The sequence below is a fragment of the Balaenoptera acutorostrata genome, chromosome 6, assembly GCF_949987535.1.
Source record: "Balaenoptera acutorostrata chromosome 6, mBalAcu1.1, whole genome shotgun sequence".
NCBI classification, from domain to species: Eukaryota; Metazoa; Chordata; class Mammalia; order Artiodactyla; family Balaenopteridae; genus Balaenoptera; species Balaenoptera acutorostrata.
Genome location: NC_080069.1, coordinates 91851044 through 91868734, shown reverse-complemented (window position 1 = coordinate 91868734; position 17691 = coordinate 91851044). Strand labels below are relative to the sequence as shown.

Here is a 17691-nt window from a genome sequence, read left to right as displayed (position 1 = left end):
CTGCTCTTTTAAATGCACATCAGCTATTTTAATGTCTCAGGGTTACATTTGCTGCTCAGGTCCTTTGACTTCAAAATCCATAGGACTTTTCTCCATGAGTCATTGCTGCAGACTGGGTACTGAGCCCCAGCAGCCCAGGCCTGGTGGGGTTGGCCTTCTCAGCGTGGGAGGTAATATATAGGAGTGAGTGGTCAAATGCTTGGGCTCTGGGGCCAGACCCACCTTGGGTCGAAGCCAAAGTCACCACTTCTTATCCCTGTGACCTGGTGTCTTAGGTTGAACTCCCTAGAAACAGAGCCTGGGATTCTTGTGAAAGAGATTTATTGAGAGTGGGCTCAGGAGAAGGGGAGAGAAGCAGGATAAGGCAAGAGGGGAGCTAGGCCAGAATGCCTTTTGGCTGGAGATGGGTTTAACCTGGCCTCACCAGATCTCTGGAGCACAGTCTGCACCACAGAGCTGGTCCCACCTTTCAGCAAGGGGGCTGGAGTTTTCTACCCATGTGAGTCAGTCACTGGCTGCTATGGGATGTGGGGCACAACATGGCCTTCTAGGGCCAGGAAGCTCCCCTTGGCTGAGGGAAGTTCTCCAGAGAAGGGAGGGAGCTGGTGGCAGCCTACCATCGCTGCAGCTGGGTTGGGTGCACTAGCCCCGAGGAGGGGATCCAGCAGGACCAACAACGTCTGCTGTGCCTAGGAAAGTTGCTTAAGTCTTTGGGCCTCAGTTTGCTCATGAAACTATCCAGAGTGGGCATAATTATAGCACCTACCTCCTAGGGCAATGGCTAGAAAGAGCTCGGGAGCTGTCATTTATTTTGACTCTGCTAGGATCCCCTGTAAAGTGGGGGTTATACACTAGTGCTTTGTATTGAGTCATCCTTCTTAAGTGTCATTTTTTGTATGTGAGTTTTAGCTCCCTTTAAGGGCCCCAGAGACAAAGAGGTCCTAGACAACAGATGAGAGGGGCCAGGAAAGAGGAAAGGAAATCCACCCAGGGTTTGAACTGAGCACCCCTCCCCAGGCCTCCCACCCCATGGCTGTTCCCTTCCATGTTTGCCCCGCGTGGGTGTGGCCTGTTGAGGGTGTGAACATAGGTCTCTGCTACCATCCATTACCTTAGATCTAGCCCTCTAGAAGAAGCTGTCGTTTGTCTGATCTCGGGACATCTACTTTCACTCCAGGCGGCCCCCTGCAGAGCCAGGAGTCCATGGCAGGGATTTTTGAGACCCTGCCCTCTGCCACTTCCCAGGGTCTCTAACATCACAGCACCATTCTGTACTGTCATCCTCAGAGATGGTCATGGCTGTCCTCCCCTACCCCTGGCACTCCTTCAACTGCCCCCAAGCCCTTTCAACCATAGAGGAGAGTGCACTGATACCCCTGGTAGGGAGGTGGGCGGGCTTGCAGAAGCAGGGTCCACTGCCAACACAAAATCTCTTTCCTCTCTCTAGATTTTAAGGAAAACATACAAGTTATGCAACATTGAAAAGTGTGATTCTGGAACTTTTGTGAGAGTGTGGGTGTGTTAAAAACTTTTAAGATTCCCCCGATCCAGGGGCTTCCCTGGTGGCGCAGTGGTTGAGAGTCTGCCTGCCAATGCAGGGGACACGGGTTTGAGCCCTGGTCTGGGAGGATCCCACATGCCGCAGAGCGGCTGGGCCCGTGAGCCACAGTTACTGAGCCTGCACGTCTGGAGCTTGTGCTCCGCAACAGGAGAGGCCGCGACAGTGAGAGGCCCGCGCACCGCGATGAAGAGTGGCCCCCGCTCGCCGCAACTAGAGAAGGCCCTCGCACAGAAACGAAGACCCAACACAGCCAAAAATAATAAATAAATAAATAAATAGAAATTAGAGCACTGAATGTAAGATGAGAAAAGTTAAAAAAAAAAAAAAAAGATTCCCCCAATTGAAAATCTTTCCCTTCACCCCTGAATCTTCCAATAAATTGCTACTCCAGAAAGAAGAACCAGGTATATCTGCACTTTTCATACTCTCAGGAGAACTCCTCTGCCCTGGGAGTACACATATCCCATTTTGAGAAGCACCTTAAGCTCTTTATGCTGCTCTCAAGGGCCGCCTGAGGATCCCAGTCCAGTCATATTTCCCATTATCCTCTCCCTACCCTGGGATCCAGGCTTCACCTGCACTGAGTGCTGGCTCGTCCTCTTTTCTCCCAGGCTTTGCAGCATCTTGCCCCTCTTACTCACTGTCTAGAGTCAGAGTGGGTGTGGATAGCTTCCTGCATCAGGTACAACCTGGCCCTGGATAGGCTCTTTCTCCAGGACCCTCTGATGGTAAGGGGACACCAAGGCAAGATTGCTGGTTTTGGGGTACTGTGCTGGATTTGGAAGCCTTTTGCCTCTCTGGGAAGGGGTTAACTAGATCAGCGATCCCTTGGGCCCCATCCAGTCCTAACAGTTTGGGAGCATAGAACCAAGCAGTCAATGCAACTTGGTTGTCATGGCAACAGAGACACTAAATGGTCCACAAGTGGCAGAGCTGTTTATTTATCTGTTAGCAGGTGGTCAGGTGGTCAACCATGAAGATCGGGTCCCTCGGTCCATTCAAGGAATGAACATGGTGAACCCAACCAGTACCTAGGCCCTAGGCTAGCAGGATATTAGTGCAGTTGATGATAATAACCAGCAGATACTGAATAACCAATGTGGGCCAGGCATTGTGCTTGTGCTTCACACAGCATTCGTTCACTTAATCACACATTTAATACCTATTTATTGATATATGTGTCATGCCTTGTTCTGGGAGCTGGAGACCCGGAGATGAATCAAGTTATCCTCAGTCCAATGGGGACAACAAACAAGTAGACTCAGGCCGTGATAGAGGGAAGCACAGAGTGCTCTGGGCCCACAGAGGAGCAAATGACCACCAAGCCTAATGGGACAGAGATGGTTTCTCAGAGTAGGAGTGCCTGAGCTAAGGCAGGAAGGGGGAGTAGCAGCTCTCCAGGCAGAGCGTGTAGGGTGGGAGGGAATGGCATTCTGGATGAATGAACTTGTAGAAAGAAAGGGGACAGAGTGAGAAAGTGAATGAATGAATGAGTGAATGGCAGACCATTTAAGAGAACTGCAGGTAGTTCATTCTCCCTGCTGTGGAAGAGTAGCAAAAAATGTGATTAGAGAAATGAGCAGGAGTGAGTTGGTAAAGAATTTGGAATGTTCTAAGGAGCTCAGAGTTTGATCTGTAAAGCTCCAGGAGCCATGGAAAGATTTTACGTAATCAGATTTGAATCTTGGAATGATTCCCTTGTGTGCTTTCTGGAGACTGGGTGGATGGAGCAGGACTAAAGGCAGGGATCCAGCTGGGAGGCTGTAGAGGTTCACCACGTAGGGAGTGATGGTGGCTAAACCCAGGGCAATGGGGCTGGAGACATGGGGGCGATTCAGGAAGCTAGTGAGCAGACAGAACCAACAGGCCATGGTTATGGCTAAGATGAGGAGAGGAGTGAATCTAGAATGGCTCCCAAGTTTCTGATCTTAGGGAGTAAGAGGTTGACAACACCATTCTAGAGATGGACAATACAGGAGAAGGAAGTAGGCATGTTGGGAATGATGATGAGTTCAACTTGGGGCATGTTGAGAGAATCCAAGTGGAGGTGCCTGGGAGAATCCAAGGGGAGGTGTCCAGGGGGCAACTGGAGAAAAGTCTGGGCTGGGGAGAGAGACTTGGGAGTCCACAGTGCTCAGAGGGGAGTTGTGGCTGGGGTCATGAATGAGATTGCCCAGGGAGAGTGATGAGGGCAGAACTGTACAGAACACCAGCATTAGGGATGGGCAGAAAGATGAGGAGCTGATTCAGAGTCTGAGCAGGAATGACCAGGAGGCAGGAGGGAGCCAGGAGAGAGCACCATGGAAGCCAGTGGGTGGGCTTCATTATCATGAATCCTACAACCACCGGGTCAGGCAGGGAATATTATCCCCATTTCAGAGATGAAGAAGTTGAGGCTCCAGGGCATTAAGACCCAGGGTCATGTAGCTGGTCATTGCTGGAGCTGGGATGTGAACCAAGGTCTCTCTGACTCCAAAATCCAATAAGCTGTTTCTACTATACCATGTTTAGCAACACAGGGCTTGGCACAGAGTAGATGCTCCATAAATGTTCGCTGGATGGATGGATATGCATATGGATATGGATATGGGTAGGTGAATACTGTTAGCAGCAAGAAATGCTATAAAAAATTCGACAAACAAGCAGAAAGACCCTGGAGTGTGCCCGGGAGTATGGCCACAGAACAGAAGCAGCTTAGAACTTTCTATAGCATTGCAGCCATGGTGATGACAAAAGCTTGCCTTCCTTCAACTGCTCTGTTAATGATCTTTTAAAGTTCTTTCAGAGGAAAATTTTTTTTCTTTCCATTCTTGCTTGCAAACGAAGGGTGATTTTAGAATCCAAGTCTTTTTTATTTTGCTAAAGTACATGATGAGTAAAATGGCCTCCCAGTCAGCACTTTCCAATTTTGAAAGATGCTAAAAACTGATCTTTAAAGGGATGTTTCTCTTCTTTATGCATCAAAGAGCCTCGAGGCTTGCTGGAAAGGATGGGATAAATGGCAGGAAGGTAGCACCACCTGCAGGGCTGAGTGTCAGTGCGGAGGGCAGGACGGGGTTGGGGAGCAAGCGTGTGGGCCAGGGCCTGGCTGGTCTCCTGGGGGCTACCTGTACATCCGCCTTCTGCCTGTTCTCTATGGGGGCAGGGCAGGGTCCCTTCCCCTAGAAAGCAACCAAGAACCCCTTACCCTGACCCAGGAGGGAGCCTCAGGCAGACACTCAGTAAATGTTTGTTGAATGAATAAATGAGTCATAGGACCCATGGTACGATATATACCTATTAACCATATTGAGATATTAAGATAATAAATAACCATTTATAGAGCTTTTGAATATAGATTTTCCTTTGAAATAAAGGGAGAAGAGTAGGTTAGGAGAAGGTTATAAAACACTAATTCTAGCTGGGTGTTTACTGTGTGTCAGGAACTATGTTAAGCACTCTATGAGGATTATCTCATTTAGTCCTCTCAGCAACCCTCTAAGTACTGCCATTATCTGCATTTTGCAGATGAGGAAATTGAGGCTAAGATGGGAAAAGGAGCCGCTTGAGGCCACCCAAGTGGAGCTGAGATTTAACAAAGCTGAGAACTCAAAGAGACTCTGAAACTTCTTAATTGGGAGGCTCTGTGGACTCCAGAAAGGTGGAAAAGTCTAGAATACTAGAGGGGGAGGGTGTGTTGGCTGGGAACTTGTTTCTGCTGCCGACTCCCCTGGGGACCTTAGAAGTTCCTTTCTCTCCTCTGGCCTCAGTTTCCCTATGTGTAGAGTGAGGACGGAGAGTAGACGCTGTCTCAGTGCCCCGGAGCGTTTGCCTGCCCTTGTTGGAGGAGAGCAGGGGAGACAATGAGGCCCCTCAGAGCCTTTAGCCTCCAGCCCGTGCAGACTTGCCCCAGGGTTTACCCACGAGACCAGGCAGGGCCAACAGCAGTAGCTGAGGGAAAGCTGGGCCCAGAGAGAGCCGGAGATCCAGGCTGGGCTGGGCTGGGGGGTGAGGTTTTGCCCTGCCCACCCCCTCAGGCAGAGCTCTTGCTGGGGAGCCTGGGGCATGTGAATGATCGCTGCCTCAAACCCTCTGGACTATGCCGATCACACTCTCACCTTCACAATCCGTGTCCTTCTATCCACAGGGCAACGACGTGCGGATCATCCTTGGCCAGTTTGACCAGAATATGGCAGCAAAAGTGTTCTGTTGTGTAAGTAACACTTTGGTTGTGTCATGGATGTCTTTGGGGAGGTTCACAAAGCGTTTTCTTGCACTCAGTGTCACTGCCTGGTCCTTGAGTGGACCGGAGTCTGGGGTGTTGGAAGCAGAAGTGTTATTCTTACTGCTCTTTCGTCTTTCCGGGGAGCTAAAACCCCAGGACTCAGAACAGTGCAGTTGTAGGAGGAACCAGGAACCTCAGTTTACCAAACCCACTGTCTTACCATTGCCTCAGCGCTGCTGGCTAGTTTTAAGTCTCCTCCACCCAGCCTCGCTTAATGGAGCAGTGCTGTGTGCACCACACAGAGGGAGACACCAGATTCCAGGGCAAGACCAGGAGTACTCAGACCCCTTCCTGCCCTGTAAGCAGGGCTCAGAGTCTCAGGTTTAGCACAGACCGTCAACTGTTCAGTGTCTACCACTGAATCCTTTTAATTGTCTGGTGTGTGATAGGTGACAAAGCACATTCTTAAACCTTATCTCACTTAATCTTTTCAATAACCATGTGAAGCTACTATTGTTACCCTTGCTTTACAGATGAGGAACTAGAAGCCCAGAGAGGTGGAGAAGCTTGTCCAAGGGACGTTTTATGGCAGAACCAGGGCTCCATCCCCATTCACCTGATTCCCAATCAAATCCTCTTTTCTCCACATGATATTCTAACCTGAACATATATAACAGTTCTAACACAGGGACTATGTCTTTCCATTTTGATGCCCTGGCTCACCCTCCTCCAACTCAGGGTCAGGAGAGAAATCAACAGAATGAGAGCCTAGTTACATGAATTGTCTACCCAATAAGCTCCTCCTCTTAGACTGAGGTTATTCTAGGTGTGGTCTCTAGTGATGGGCCACAGGCCTCTGTTTTCTTTGACCTTTTTTCAGTAACTTGAATGAGATTATAAAAATAGGCTTATAGGAATTTTAGAAGTTGTGAAATATGTTGGAAGATAGCCAGGGTGCAAAGAACCTTAACAAGCTGGAATGTTTGATTAAATCCAGGAAGACTAAATCTAATAGTCCTAATATAAGGTTATATTAGAACAAATTGGGCTGCCTATGTCCAAGATGATAGAGGCATAGCTGAGGAGTACTGTGCGTTTAGAACAAAAGAGACTTTGGAGTCTCAGTTGACCTCAAGGTTACCATGAGTAACCAGTGTGAGCACAGCTTCCAGGGAGCCGAGGCGACCTCAGGCTGCACGTCCACAGCTAGGGTGGGTCGTCCCTCTTCTCTCTGCTGGAGAGACCCCACCTGGGGTATCCTGCTCAGCTCCTGGTGCCTCATTTCAGGAGAGATGCAGAAACTGAAAAGAGGCCAGGAGTAAGGAGAGAACAGCGACTGAAAACCATAGTCACCCAGGGATATTTCCTCATGAAGGCTCAGGAGCAAAGTGGGAACTGCCTGATCACCTTTCAGAATAGCAGGGAGGAAGGAGAAGCTATAGGCTGACATTTCAGGGGACCCTGAGTGAAGCTTAGCGCTCAGGAGTCAGTCTGCTTGGGCTTGAACTACTGGTCTGCAGCTTAGTAACTGGATTTGGGCTTGTTGACACTTTCTGAACCTCAGTTTTCTCATCTGTAAAGTGGGGATAATAATAACACCTGTCTCATAAGATTGTTGTGGAGCTTAAATGAGCAAAAACACCTTGCATAGTGCCTGACGTACAGTGAGCCCTCAGCAAATGTCAACAACCTTTTTTTATTTGTTTATATAAGGTCTCTGAGGATGGAATGGACCACCATTGGGCTGACGAATTTACTAACTGATGGACTTTCCTAGATTGTGTTAAGCATCCTATGTCTCAGTTAAGGGTAATTAAGGAGTATTTCCATATGAAAATCTAAGGAGGAACATGAGAAAAATTGAAAACAATGGAGCAAATTGATTTAATACATTTTATTTCAAAGCTCATAATACTTTGCATGTTACCATCTAAGGTCCAGAAATGGCCCATTTAAAAAAGGAAAATAATGCTCCAATTAGAAGACATAACTTTTTAGAGAAGAAGCTGGGTTTTATCCCTACATATCCCCAAGGCCTTGCAAACCGCTGGCACATGGTGGGTGATTGTTGATCAATTGAGGAAAAGTAAATTAATAAAAATGATTTGTGAAGTTGCCACACTGAGCACTGGCCATCTCCTGTTTGCACAAAATGCAGACAGACCTCCTGTTTTTGTTTTTTTTTTTTTAGTATTTATTTATTTATTTATTTATTTATTTATTTATTTATTTATTTATTTATCTTGGCTTCACTGGGTCTTAGTTGCAGCACGCAGGATCTTTTAGTTGCAGCATGAGGGATCTTCTTTTAGTTGGAGCATGCAGGCTCTTAGTTGTGGCATGTGGACTTCTTAGGTGCGGCATGCATGCGGGATCTAGTTCCCCGACCAGTGATCGAACCTGGGCCGCCTGCATTGGGAGCACAGAGTCTTACCCACTGGACCACCAGGGAAGTCCCCTCCTGTTCTGATTTGAGCCAAACCCTAAGCCGAGGCATGGCTGTGATTTCCCTCCATGCTGTGCACTGGGGTTATTTTCTGAGTGGCATTTCCAGCAGCGTGGTTTCCATTTCAGAACAGACGGCATGGCTGTCTTCCTCTTGACCCAAAGCCCCAGGCTGCTTGCCTTCCACACGGCACGGGACATCATCCCACCTCCTCATCCCACTTTCTTCTTCCTCTTGGACTTTGGGTATCTTCAGATGGACTTTTTCTTAGAGTCTTTGCTGGCTGCTTTATTCACTGAGTGGTTTCTCAGAAGTTTTTGGTTGGGGGTTTATTCCGTGTGTCAGACCCTCAGAGGGATCTGCTTGTCAGGACTGTCAGTCTTATCTGGTTAGGAAGGAGTTCTTCTGGCAGGCCTGGAAGGTCCTGAGGAGAGTCTTCTCAGTGTCCTCACACTGAATCAAAACTCTGGCGTGTGATGGAGGGAGGGGCTGCTCGGAGCAGAGACCCAGGGAGAGAACTTCTCCACCCATGTCAGGGTCAGAGCACAATGGGATGGAGACAACCGCGTCTTTGCCATCCAAATGCTGCAGTGCAAACTTTGCAGCGTGTTGCTGTATGTTCTTGAGATCGGACCTGCCACCCAAGGGGAGAGTAGTCTCCAGCAAATGCAGGGACTATTTATAGCCCTGTGGCAAAATGTTCATTTCGGTTCCAGCAAAGGACGAGCATGGCCTGTCGCTTTTGTCTTCTCCTTCCTCCTTGGTGGTCTATTCTAAATTCTCAAGCTCTCTGACCTGGGTTCTGGTTTTAGTCCTGCCAGCTGTGTGACCTCAAAGAGGCCGCTTTACAACTCCAGCCCCCGGCTGCCTCACCTCTAAAATGGAAGCGACGACCCCTGTCTTATTTGCCTCATAGGATTATCGAGAGGCTTAAACAAGGCCACCAAAGGGTGACTGTCATCCCAACTGTTAACTGCTTTACTGATGTGAGGATTTATTACTATTATGGTTATGAAATGCCTATAAAAGGGAAATATTCTTCTTGCCTGAGGAAGTGAGGAGGCAAAAGGAAACAATAAAAAGAGGAAATTGGATTTTTAAATTACATCATGGCTACCTGTCTGCAGCTAATGAGAACAGAGTCGTTCATGGGACTGAAGAACATGAGCTCAAGACTGCCCATCATCACCCGGTAGGGCCCATTTGGTGGCCACAGGTCCTGAGACCACATTCCTACTAGAGACAAAAGCAATGAAAACCAAGGTGACCAAGTAAACTGAAAATGTGTTCAGTCAGTCACTCTACAACCATTTATTGGGTGCCCTCTGTACACCAGGCACTGTGCTAAGCACTGGGGATCCTGGAAAGAGCAGACACCACCCTCCAGGAACTCCCTATTTGGCAAAGGAGACAGACAAAGATACCAGCAGCTTCTTAAAGCTCAAGTGTCCAACAATCTCAGCCCTTCTGAACGTGGGAATACCAGAATGCAGTTGCTTTAGACACTGTGTGCTATATTTAAGCCCAGTCTACCTCCCTTGTAGGAGAGCCTTTTAGACCCTCACTCAAAGCCTGTGCTGTGTACTTTTTTCACATATGTTTAACACTCCCTGCTTTCCATAGTGGTTTAAAAGCAGCAGATTCAGAGTGAGGAGAGGGATTTAATGACAGTGAAAGTGACAGCCTAGACCTGACAGCTAGAAGGGAGACAAAGCCATCAAAAGTAAATCAGAAACTCCAAGAACAATAGTCTGGAGCCATTTGGTGTTTGGGCCAGTCTGGGCCATTTGATGTTTGGGCCATGCCCAAAAGTATCACTGTGCATGGCCCATAGGAGTGGCTAATTTTCAGAATAAAGCCATGAGTTATGGAAAAGAGAATGGCATGAGAAGGAACAGCCAAAATGTTCCCGCACATAGTGTTGGCCAGGCATGGTACACATATTACCTCATTTATTATTTCTTTTTTATTGAAGTATAGTTGATTTACAATGTTGTGTTGCTTTCTGGTGTACAGCAAAGTGATTCAGATATATACTCTTTTTCATATTCTTTTTCATTGTGGTTTATTACAGAATATTGAATATAGTTCCCTGTGCTATACAGTAGGATCTTGTTGTTTATCTATTTTATATATAGTAATTGATATCTGCTAATCCCAAACTCCTAATTTATCCCTCCCCCCCTTTCCCCTTTGGTAACTGTAAGTTTATTTTCTATATCTGTGAGTCTGTTTCTGTTTTGTAAATAAGTTCATTTGTATCATGTTTCAGATTCCACATATAAATGATATCATAGTATTTGTCTTTGTCTGACTTATTTCACTTAGTATGATAATCTCTAGGTCCATCCATGTTGCTGCAAATGGCATTATTTCATTCTTTTTTATGGCTGAGCAGTATTCCACTGTATATATGTATCACATCTTCTTTATCCATTCATCTGTGGATGGGCATTTAGGTTGCTTCCATGTCTTGGCTATTGTAAATAGTGCTGCTGTGAACATAGGGATGCATGTATCTTTTCGAATTAGATTTTTCTCCAGATATATGCCCAGGAGTGGGATTGCAGGATCATATGGCAACTCTATTTTTAGTTTCTTTTTTTTTTTTTTTTTTTTTTTTTTTTTTTTAATAATGTGAGTTGTTTTTTGTTTTTTTTTTTTTTTAATTTTTATTTATTTATTTATTTATTTATTTATTTATTTTTGGCTGTGTTGGGTCTTCGTTTCTGTGCGAGGGCTTTCTCTAGTTGCGGCAAGTGGGGGCCACTCTTCATCGCGGTGCGCGGGCCTCTCATTGTTGCGGCCTCTCTTGTTGCGGAGCACAGGCTCCAGACGCGCAGGCTCAGTAGTTGTGGCTCACGGGCCTAGTTGCTCCGCGGCATGTGGGATCTTCCCAGACCAGGACTCGAACCCGTGTCCCCTGCATCGGCAGGCAGATTCTCAACCACTGCGCCACCAAGGAAGCCCTATTTTTAGTTTCTTAAGGAACCTCCATACTGTTTTCCATAGTGGCTGCACCAACTTACATTCCCACCAACAGTGTAGGAGGGTTCCATTTTCTCCACACCCTCTCCAGCATTTATTATTTCTAGACTTTTTTTTTTTTTTTTTTTTTTTATTTTATTTATGGCTGTGTTGGGTCTTCGCTTCTGTGCGAGGGCTCTCTCCAGTTGCGGCAAGTGGGGGCCACTCTTCATCGCGGTGCGCAGGCCTCTCACTATCGCGGCCTGTTTTGTTGCGGAGCACAGGCTCCAGACACGCAGGCTCAGTAATTGTGGCTCTCAGGCTCAGTAATTGTGGCTCACGGGCCCAGTTGCTCCGCGGCACGTGGGATCTTCCCAGACCAGGGCTCGAACCCGTGTCCCCTGCACTGGCAGGCAGATTCTCAACCACTGCGCCACCGGGGAAGCCCCATTTCTAGACTTTTTAATGATGGCCATTCTAACCAGTGTGAGGTGATATCTCACTGTAGTTTTAATTTTCATTTCTCTAATAATCAGCGATGTTGAGCATCTTTTCATGTGTCTATTGGCCATCTGTATGTCTTCTTTGCAGAAATGTCTATTTAGATCTTCTGCCCATTTTTTGATTAGGTTGTTTTTTTGTTCATATATTACCTCATTTAATTCCTACACCAACCCAGTGAGATGGGCTTTGCTTTCCACAGGCTATAGATGAGAAAAGCAAGGTCCAAGGAGTTGTGTGCCAGAGTTACCCAGCTGGTATGTGGCAGAGAATCTAGTGCTACTTGACTATAATCTTTTTTCTTTTTTTTTTTTCAAAAGATCAGTAGAAAAAATTTTATCTTCATCAAAATTGACTAATATTCTAAACAAAATGTGTTGTCATTCAAATGGACTGAGCTTCTGTTTTCTGGAAAATTCACTCACAAGGAACACCTAACAGAACAATGGCAGGTCAGACAGCTATCACAGCAGATCCCTGGGAGGCTCCTGACTTCCTGCTCCATGCTGCCTCTAAATTATCACACAGTCTTTGGTCTCAGAGAATAATGCAAATCTGCCTTTGCATCTGATCAGAAGACCTCCTCATGTCCTCACTCTGTATCTGTTGACGCTTACTTACCATACATTCTTAATAATTGGGGCTATCTTGTCTCAACCTTTTAAGACTGAGGAAGCTTCCAGAAAGTTTTACTTTGTTTGTTTTGCTAAGAAAAGAGGGAAACTTAAAAAAACAGACTTTGAATCTTGTCCCCTTGACTTAGCTGAATGTGTTTGGGCAAATTCCTCAATCTCTGAGCCTCAATGTCTTCATCTATAAGATAGAGATAATAGCACATATCTCATAGGGTTGTTGTGAGAATAAAATAAGATAATGTATATAAATGGCCTAGCACATAATAGGGGCTCAATATATGTGAGTTCCTCCCTGCCAGTGAAAGATGAGAGTTGTGAAGTCTCACAGGTTCTGCCATTGATTAAATGACCTGGGGTCATTGGGATGACCCTTTTGTTCAAAGGTCTAGCCCCCAGCCAGGGTCTGGGATTATCTTTTCTCAAAAAAAAAAAAAAAGTTTCTGTGGGCTAAACCCCATTTATTAGAGGGAAGCCCAGAAAACTGCCTTCTTTTGTTGAACTGGGGTTTTGTTATATAATTGTAATATTAGGGCTCTCTGTGTTTTTTCTACAGCAGTTTTGATTGGGGCAACATTACAATGTAGTTGCTGGAAAAAATGACTATGATCTGAGGCTGCATTATGAGAAATACAGTGTCTAGAATGAGGGAGGTGAAAGTCCCATATCATTAGAGGAGTCTAGAGAAGAGGCGATGTGATCATTACCTTGAGATAGTTGAAGGGCTCTCTTATGAAACAATTTCAGTTTAATCTCTGGAGGCTTCACTGAATCAATGGGCAGAGGCCATAGAGATGGAATCTGAGCTTAAGCTAAAGAACAAATATTCTAGTTCACACTTACCCCAATGAGACGCTCCACACTGCAGGCTGGGCTTTTTCAGGTGTTGAGAGAGTTTTAGAAGAGTTGCCTCCTCAGATGTAGGAATGAAGGGAACACACCTCCAACTCTTAGACTCAACAGTAACTATTCTCTAATATACACAAATATAAAGGGCCCTGGCCCACCCTTTCTGGGCAGACCATCGATTAGCATGCTGGAGCCTAAGTGGAGGGCAGCCAAAATCTCCCTGGCGTCCAGAGCAATCTTGCAGGCTTCTCTCTCCACACCCTCCTGGCCTCTATGCTGTCTTTGTTCTAAGCCAAGGAACATAAAGGGGTGTGACATGAATTGTTTCCCAAAATGTCCTCCTAACATAGGTGGCTCCCTAGGAACAAATTGCTGGATCGTTTAAGGTTCACATTTTTTAATGTATACAGTTCATCACAGTGCACAGAGAGCATTTACATACACCACTGCTCTCTGTAATAACTTCTGGGTGTTTTGATTACTGATAGGAATGTGAGCTCTACTCCATTCTGGACCCAACTTTGATGGAATGTGACATTCCTACAAATTGGGATTTTCTGGGTGCATCTAAGCTATCAAAAAGCATGCTTTTCCAGATAAAAAATCATCACAGTAAGAATTAAAGTCAAATGGGGGTATATTAGAACAGTCTGACAACTTTTTGTTTAAATGGGAGGCAGGCAGTGTGGCTTTGCAGCGTAAGAGTAGGCAGACCCAGGTTCAGACTGTGTGACCTTGGAAAAGTGACTTTCCCTCTCTGGTTTCCAGTTTCCTCATCTCTAAAATGAGGATAATAAACTCTGCCTAGACCATCTCAAAGGGTGAACATGAATGACAAATAAGATGCGTGTAAAGTATATAAATATAAGGGACTTTTTTTTAGGATCTGGATTTATGTACACCATGCTTTGGGTAAAGATTTAGAGAGATGTTCAGTTTGCCAAGTGGCATCTTATATAAGTTGCATGCTTACATTAAATTTTCTTGGCCCTTTGCAAAATTGCTCCACCCTGGGTTATATTTTAAGGTTATGATCTCAGCTTTTAGTAAAGATCTATACAAAAATAGCCTTATGAAAATCTGTTTGTTGTAGGGATGGTGTTGATACCATGCTAGCTAATTTGACAGTGACCTCCATATGAGGCATTTTGTTTAGGGATTAAAGCCTAGAAAACATTTTGTGTCCCTGAAGAACTGGTATGTTTTCTCCTTACTGAAAATAAGAGCTATGCAATTCATATTTTTGCCCTTTTCTCTTGGACTGTCAGGAAGTTCATGGTGAAATATGTAGCTTATATCTGTAGTGTTGGAACCTTTGGTGGACTTGTCTATGTTCTATTCCCTTTACCTCCAATAAGCATATTATAATCTATATTTTCCCAAGCACTTATGTTTTTATTTTATTCAGTGTTTTATTATTTTAATATACATATTTCCTATAAACTACCTTGGATCCCTTGAGAGATAATGAGGAGGAGACCCAGCAAGTAATAGAAAAATTAACAAATCCTCTGGTACGAGGAACCCTGAGTCCCCTCCACCTTTCCCACAGGGTACAAAGCTTTGAACAAATGTTTGTCTCTTGGTGCCTTCATGGTCAACCCATCTGTTGCAGGCATATGAGGAGAATATGTACGGTAGCAAATACCAATGGATCATCCCGGGCTGGTATGAGCCTTCCTGGTGGGAGCAGGTGCACACAGAAGCCAACTCGTCCCGTTGTCTCCGGAAGAATCTGCTTGCTGCCATGGAGGGCTACATCGGCGTGGACTTCGAGCCCCTGAGCTCCAAGCCGATCAAGACCATCTCAGGAAAGGTCGGTGCCTTGGCCAGCTCATTTCAGCCCCCAAGCCCATCTCCCTTAATCATGCTGTCCAATGATGTTGGCAAAAAGCACCTAGATCTTGTTCTGGCCTTTGCTGTGTGATTTTGAGCAAAGCATGTGACCTCTCTGAGCCTCGCTTATCTGTTAAATGAGGATATCCAGCTCTCTACTGCATGGCCTTCTAGGGAATTGTGGGAATCAAATGAGGTAAGGGTGCTTTGTAAGCACATAACATAGTGTATGCGTAAGGGGTGGAGTCGTGACTAGTATAGCACCAACTGCAGGCATTGACTTTCAGACGAGGCCACCATTTCATCCTGTGCCCCTCTGACCTGGAATGTCATTTCTCAGTCTCACTGATGCTCCTGTCAGCCTGGAGGAGACGAATGACCCCACAAGTAGACTTGGGGAAACATGTACTAAAGACCAGAAAGATTGATCCAAACCCCAGTTTTGCCACTTACCAGCTGTGTGACCTTGAGCTTGAGTTCTCTGAGCCGCTGTTTCTTCATCTGTAGAGTGGTGGTGAAAATATCCTCCTCCGGGGTCAAAAGGAGGACTGAATGGCAGATTGTGCAACGTGGCTGGCATGGCACCTGGCATCTTGTGCTGTCATAACTAGGAGGAGGACCTTGGCAGGGTGCTTAAGTCCTCAGGCCTCCACTAGGGATGTTCCCACTAGGGATGACTAACCCCTGGCCTGCTTATCTCATAGGGCTGTGAAAGAACAGGTAGCATGGTGCATGTAAAAGTATTTCCAAAGTACACTATTCTCTATCAGTGAAAGCATTATCAAGAATCAGGTGGTGACAGCCCCGGTGAAGATGGCAACATCCATCTCTCAATTCTAACCACCAGCCAAAGTTCAGTACAGCAGGGCACATGATTCTTTTCTGTCTCCTCTGATCTCAGATTTTTAAATTCTCTACCAACCTTCAATTTCATTTAAAGAATCAACTTCATAGTAAAGTAAAAAACATATATATTATTTTTATCCATTATTTAATCTCAGTCCGAGCCAACACTACAAGAATGACTTATTGATTTGTCCAAAAAGGGCAAATCTTAGGACACATTTTATAAGCAGCTCTATAGATCACGTGGCACCTGAGAGATCCTGGAAAAACACTTTGGGTAGAAAATGTTGAAAGAAATATCTTCATACCAAAATCAATGACAATATGAAGTTTTTGGAGGTGCTGAATAATGAGAAGAAACAACTCATTTTTATTTCAGTAGGTGTTATTTTTAAAGGTGTTGAAGTTTACAGTTTATTAGAAGATACTTGGGTCCAGGGATACCCTATACTTTAAAAATAGTATAAAATTTGAGGAAAATACAAAAACTAAAATTCCATACAGGCAGACAGTATAATAATTAAAATGAGAGACTTAAGACCAAAGATGTAAATGATTACACGTGAGATCTGTGAAGCTAAGTGGGGGTAAGGGCCATGAGACGCCCCAAGGGCCTCAAATGTCGTTCCAAGGAGCGTGAATGTTCCCCAGGGTGGGCAAGCCATGCACAGATGTGAGCAAGTGCACAGGAATGCATTTTGGGAAGATCATTTTTTGCAGTGTTTTTTCAGAGTAAATGTTTTGACTTGATAACATCTCCCAAGTCACTGACTTTCCTTTTTAATTTTAAATTTTTAAATTTGGGCCTGGTGAGGAGGCTGACCTCACCCCCATATCACTGTGCCCATGAATGGACACCTTGGGGCTATTCCTGGGGCTGTTCATTTCATCCCACAGTGTGGGCCACCCACTCCTGGGCCTCCCAGGATGGAGCAGTGCCATCAGAGCAGAGCCAGGCAGACTCCCAGCTTGGGGCAGCTTCTGAAATTCCGGGCGACGTAGTCCCTGTCCCACAGTCTTTGAGACAAGAGGCAGCATTTCTTACATTATCTCGAGGTCAAAAGATAATTGAAGTTACGCGGGGAAATCTGAAGACTCTTTGCCTCTTGGACTCAGAGGGTTTAGGGCTCTCCTAGAGGTCATGTAGACCAGCCTCTCTCATCAGACTCTCAGATCCTTCCAGTAGCACAGGAATCACTACTTGTTCCCTAATTTTCCCCACTGATCCCCATCCCTTGTCCCTATAGGGCCCATCCCTCCAGTTATAACTTAACAGTTCCAGGGCCAGGACTAAGGGCAAAATTTAAGGGTGTTCCAAAGACCTCAATGGAAAAATCCATGATGAACAAAATATCAAAATTTTAACTAAAGACAAGATCCACAAACCAAGATTAGGGTGAACTGATTTGAGTCACATAATTACAAGAACACATCTTGTCTTTATTTAAAATTTTGCTCATCGTGGATTCTTTTTTTTTTTTGCGTTAGTTTTGATTTTTTAATCTTGATTACTGAGGGTTTTGGCTCCTTCCATTTTGCCCCTGAAGGGAAGGCCTCACTCACCTCCCCCTGGTCCTTGCCCTGCACAGGTTGTGTTCGTCAAGCCCCTTCCCATGCTCAGCCCATGCTCTGCACTTGCTCTTGTTGAATGCTCTCTCCCCAGGGTGTAGGGCCCAGAGTTGATAAGGCATTCGTATTTGTGGTCTGACCACAAGCCAACTTCCTCAACCAATCTTCAAGAATATATGGCTAAAGGAAGTTCTAGAAAGTCGTGAAATAGTTCTTGAATTTGATTTTGCGGTGTATGTGACTGCTGGGGACCGTGATCCACATGGCACAGGCTGCTGGG

The 17691-nt window shown here is 45.5% G+C and overlaps 1 protein-coding gene across 1 annotated transcript in view; it reads left to right on the top strand.

The window, feature by feature from the left end:
- GABBR2 (gamma-aminobutyric acid type B receptor subunit 2) overlaps window positions 1-17691 on the top strand; it is a 369399-nt gene that overhangs the window by 194854 nt on the left and 156854 nt on the right. The window contains exons 5-6 of the mRNA XM_007197049.3: window positions 5688-5753; window positions 14776-14976. Coding sequence (XP_007197111.2) covers window positions 5688-5753; window positions 14776-14976 — 267 coding nt within the window. The remainder of the gene's footprint in view (window positions 1-5687; window positions 5754-14775; window positions 14977-17691) is intronic.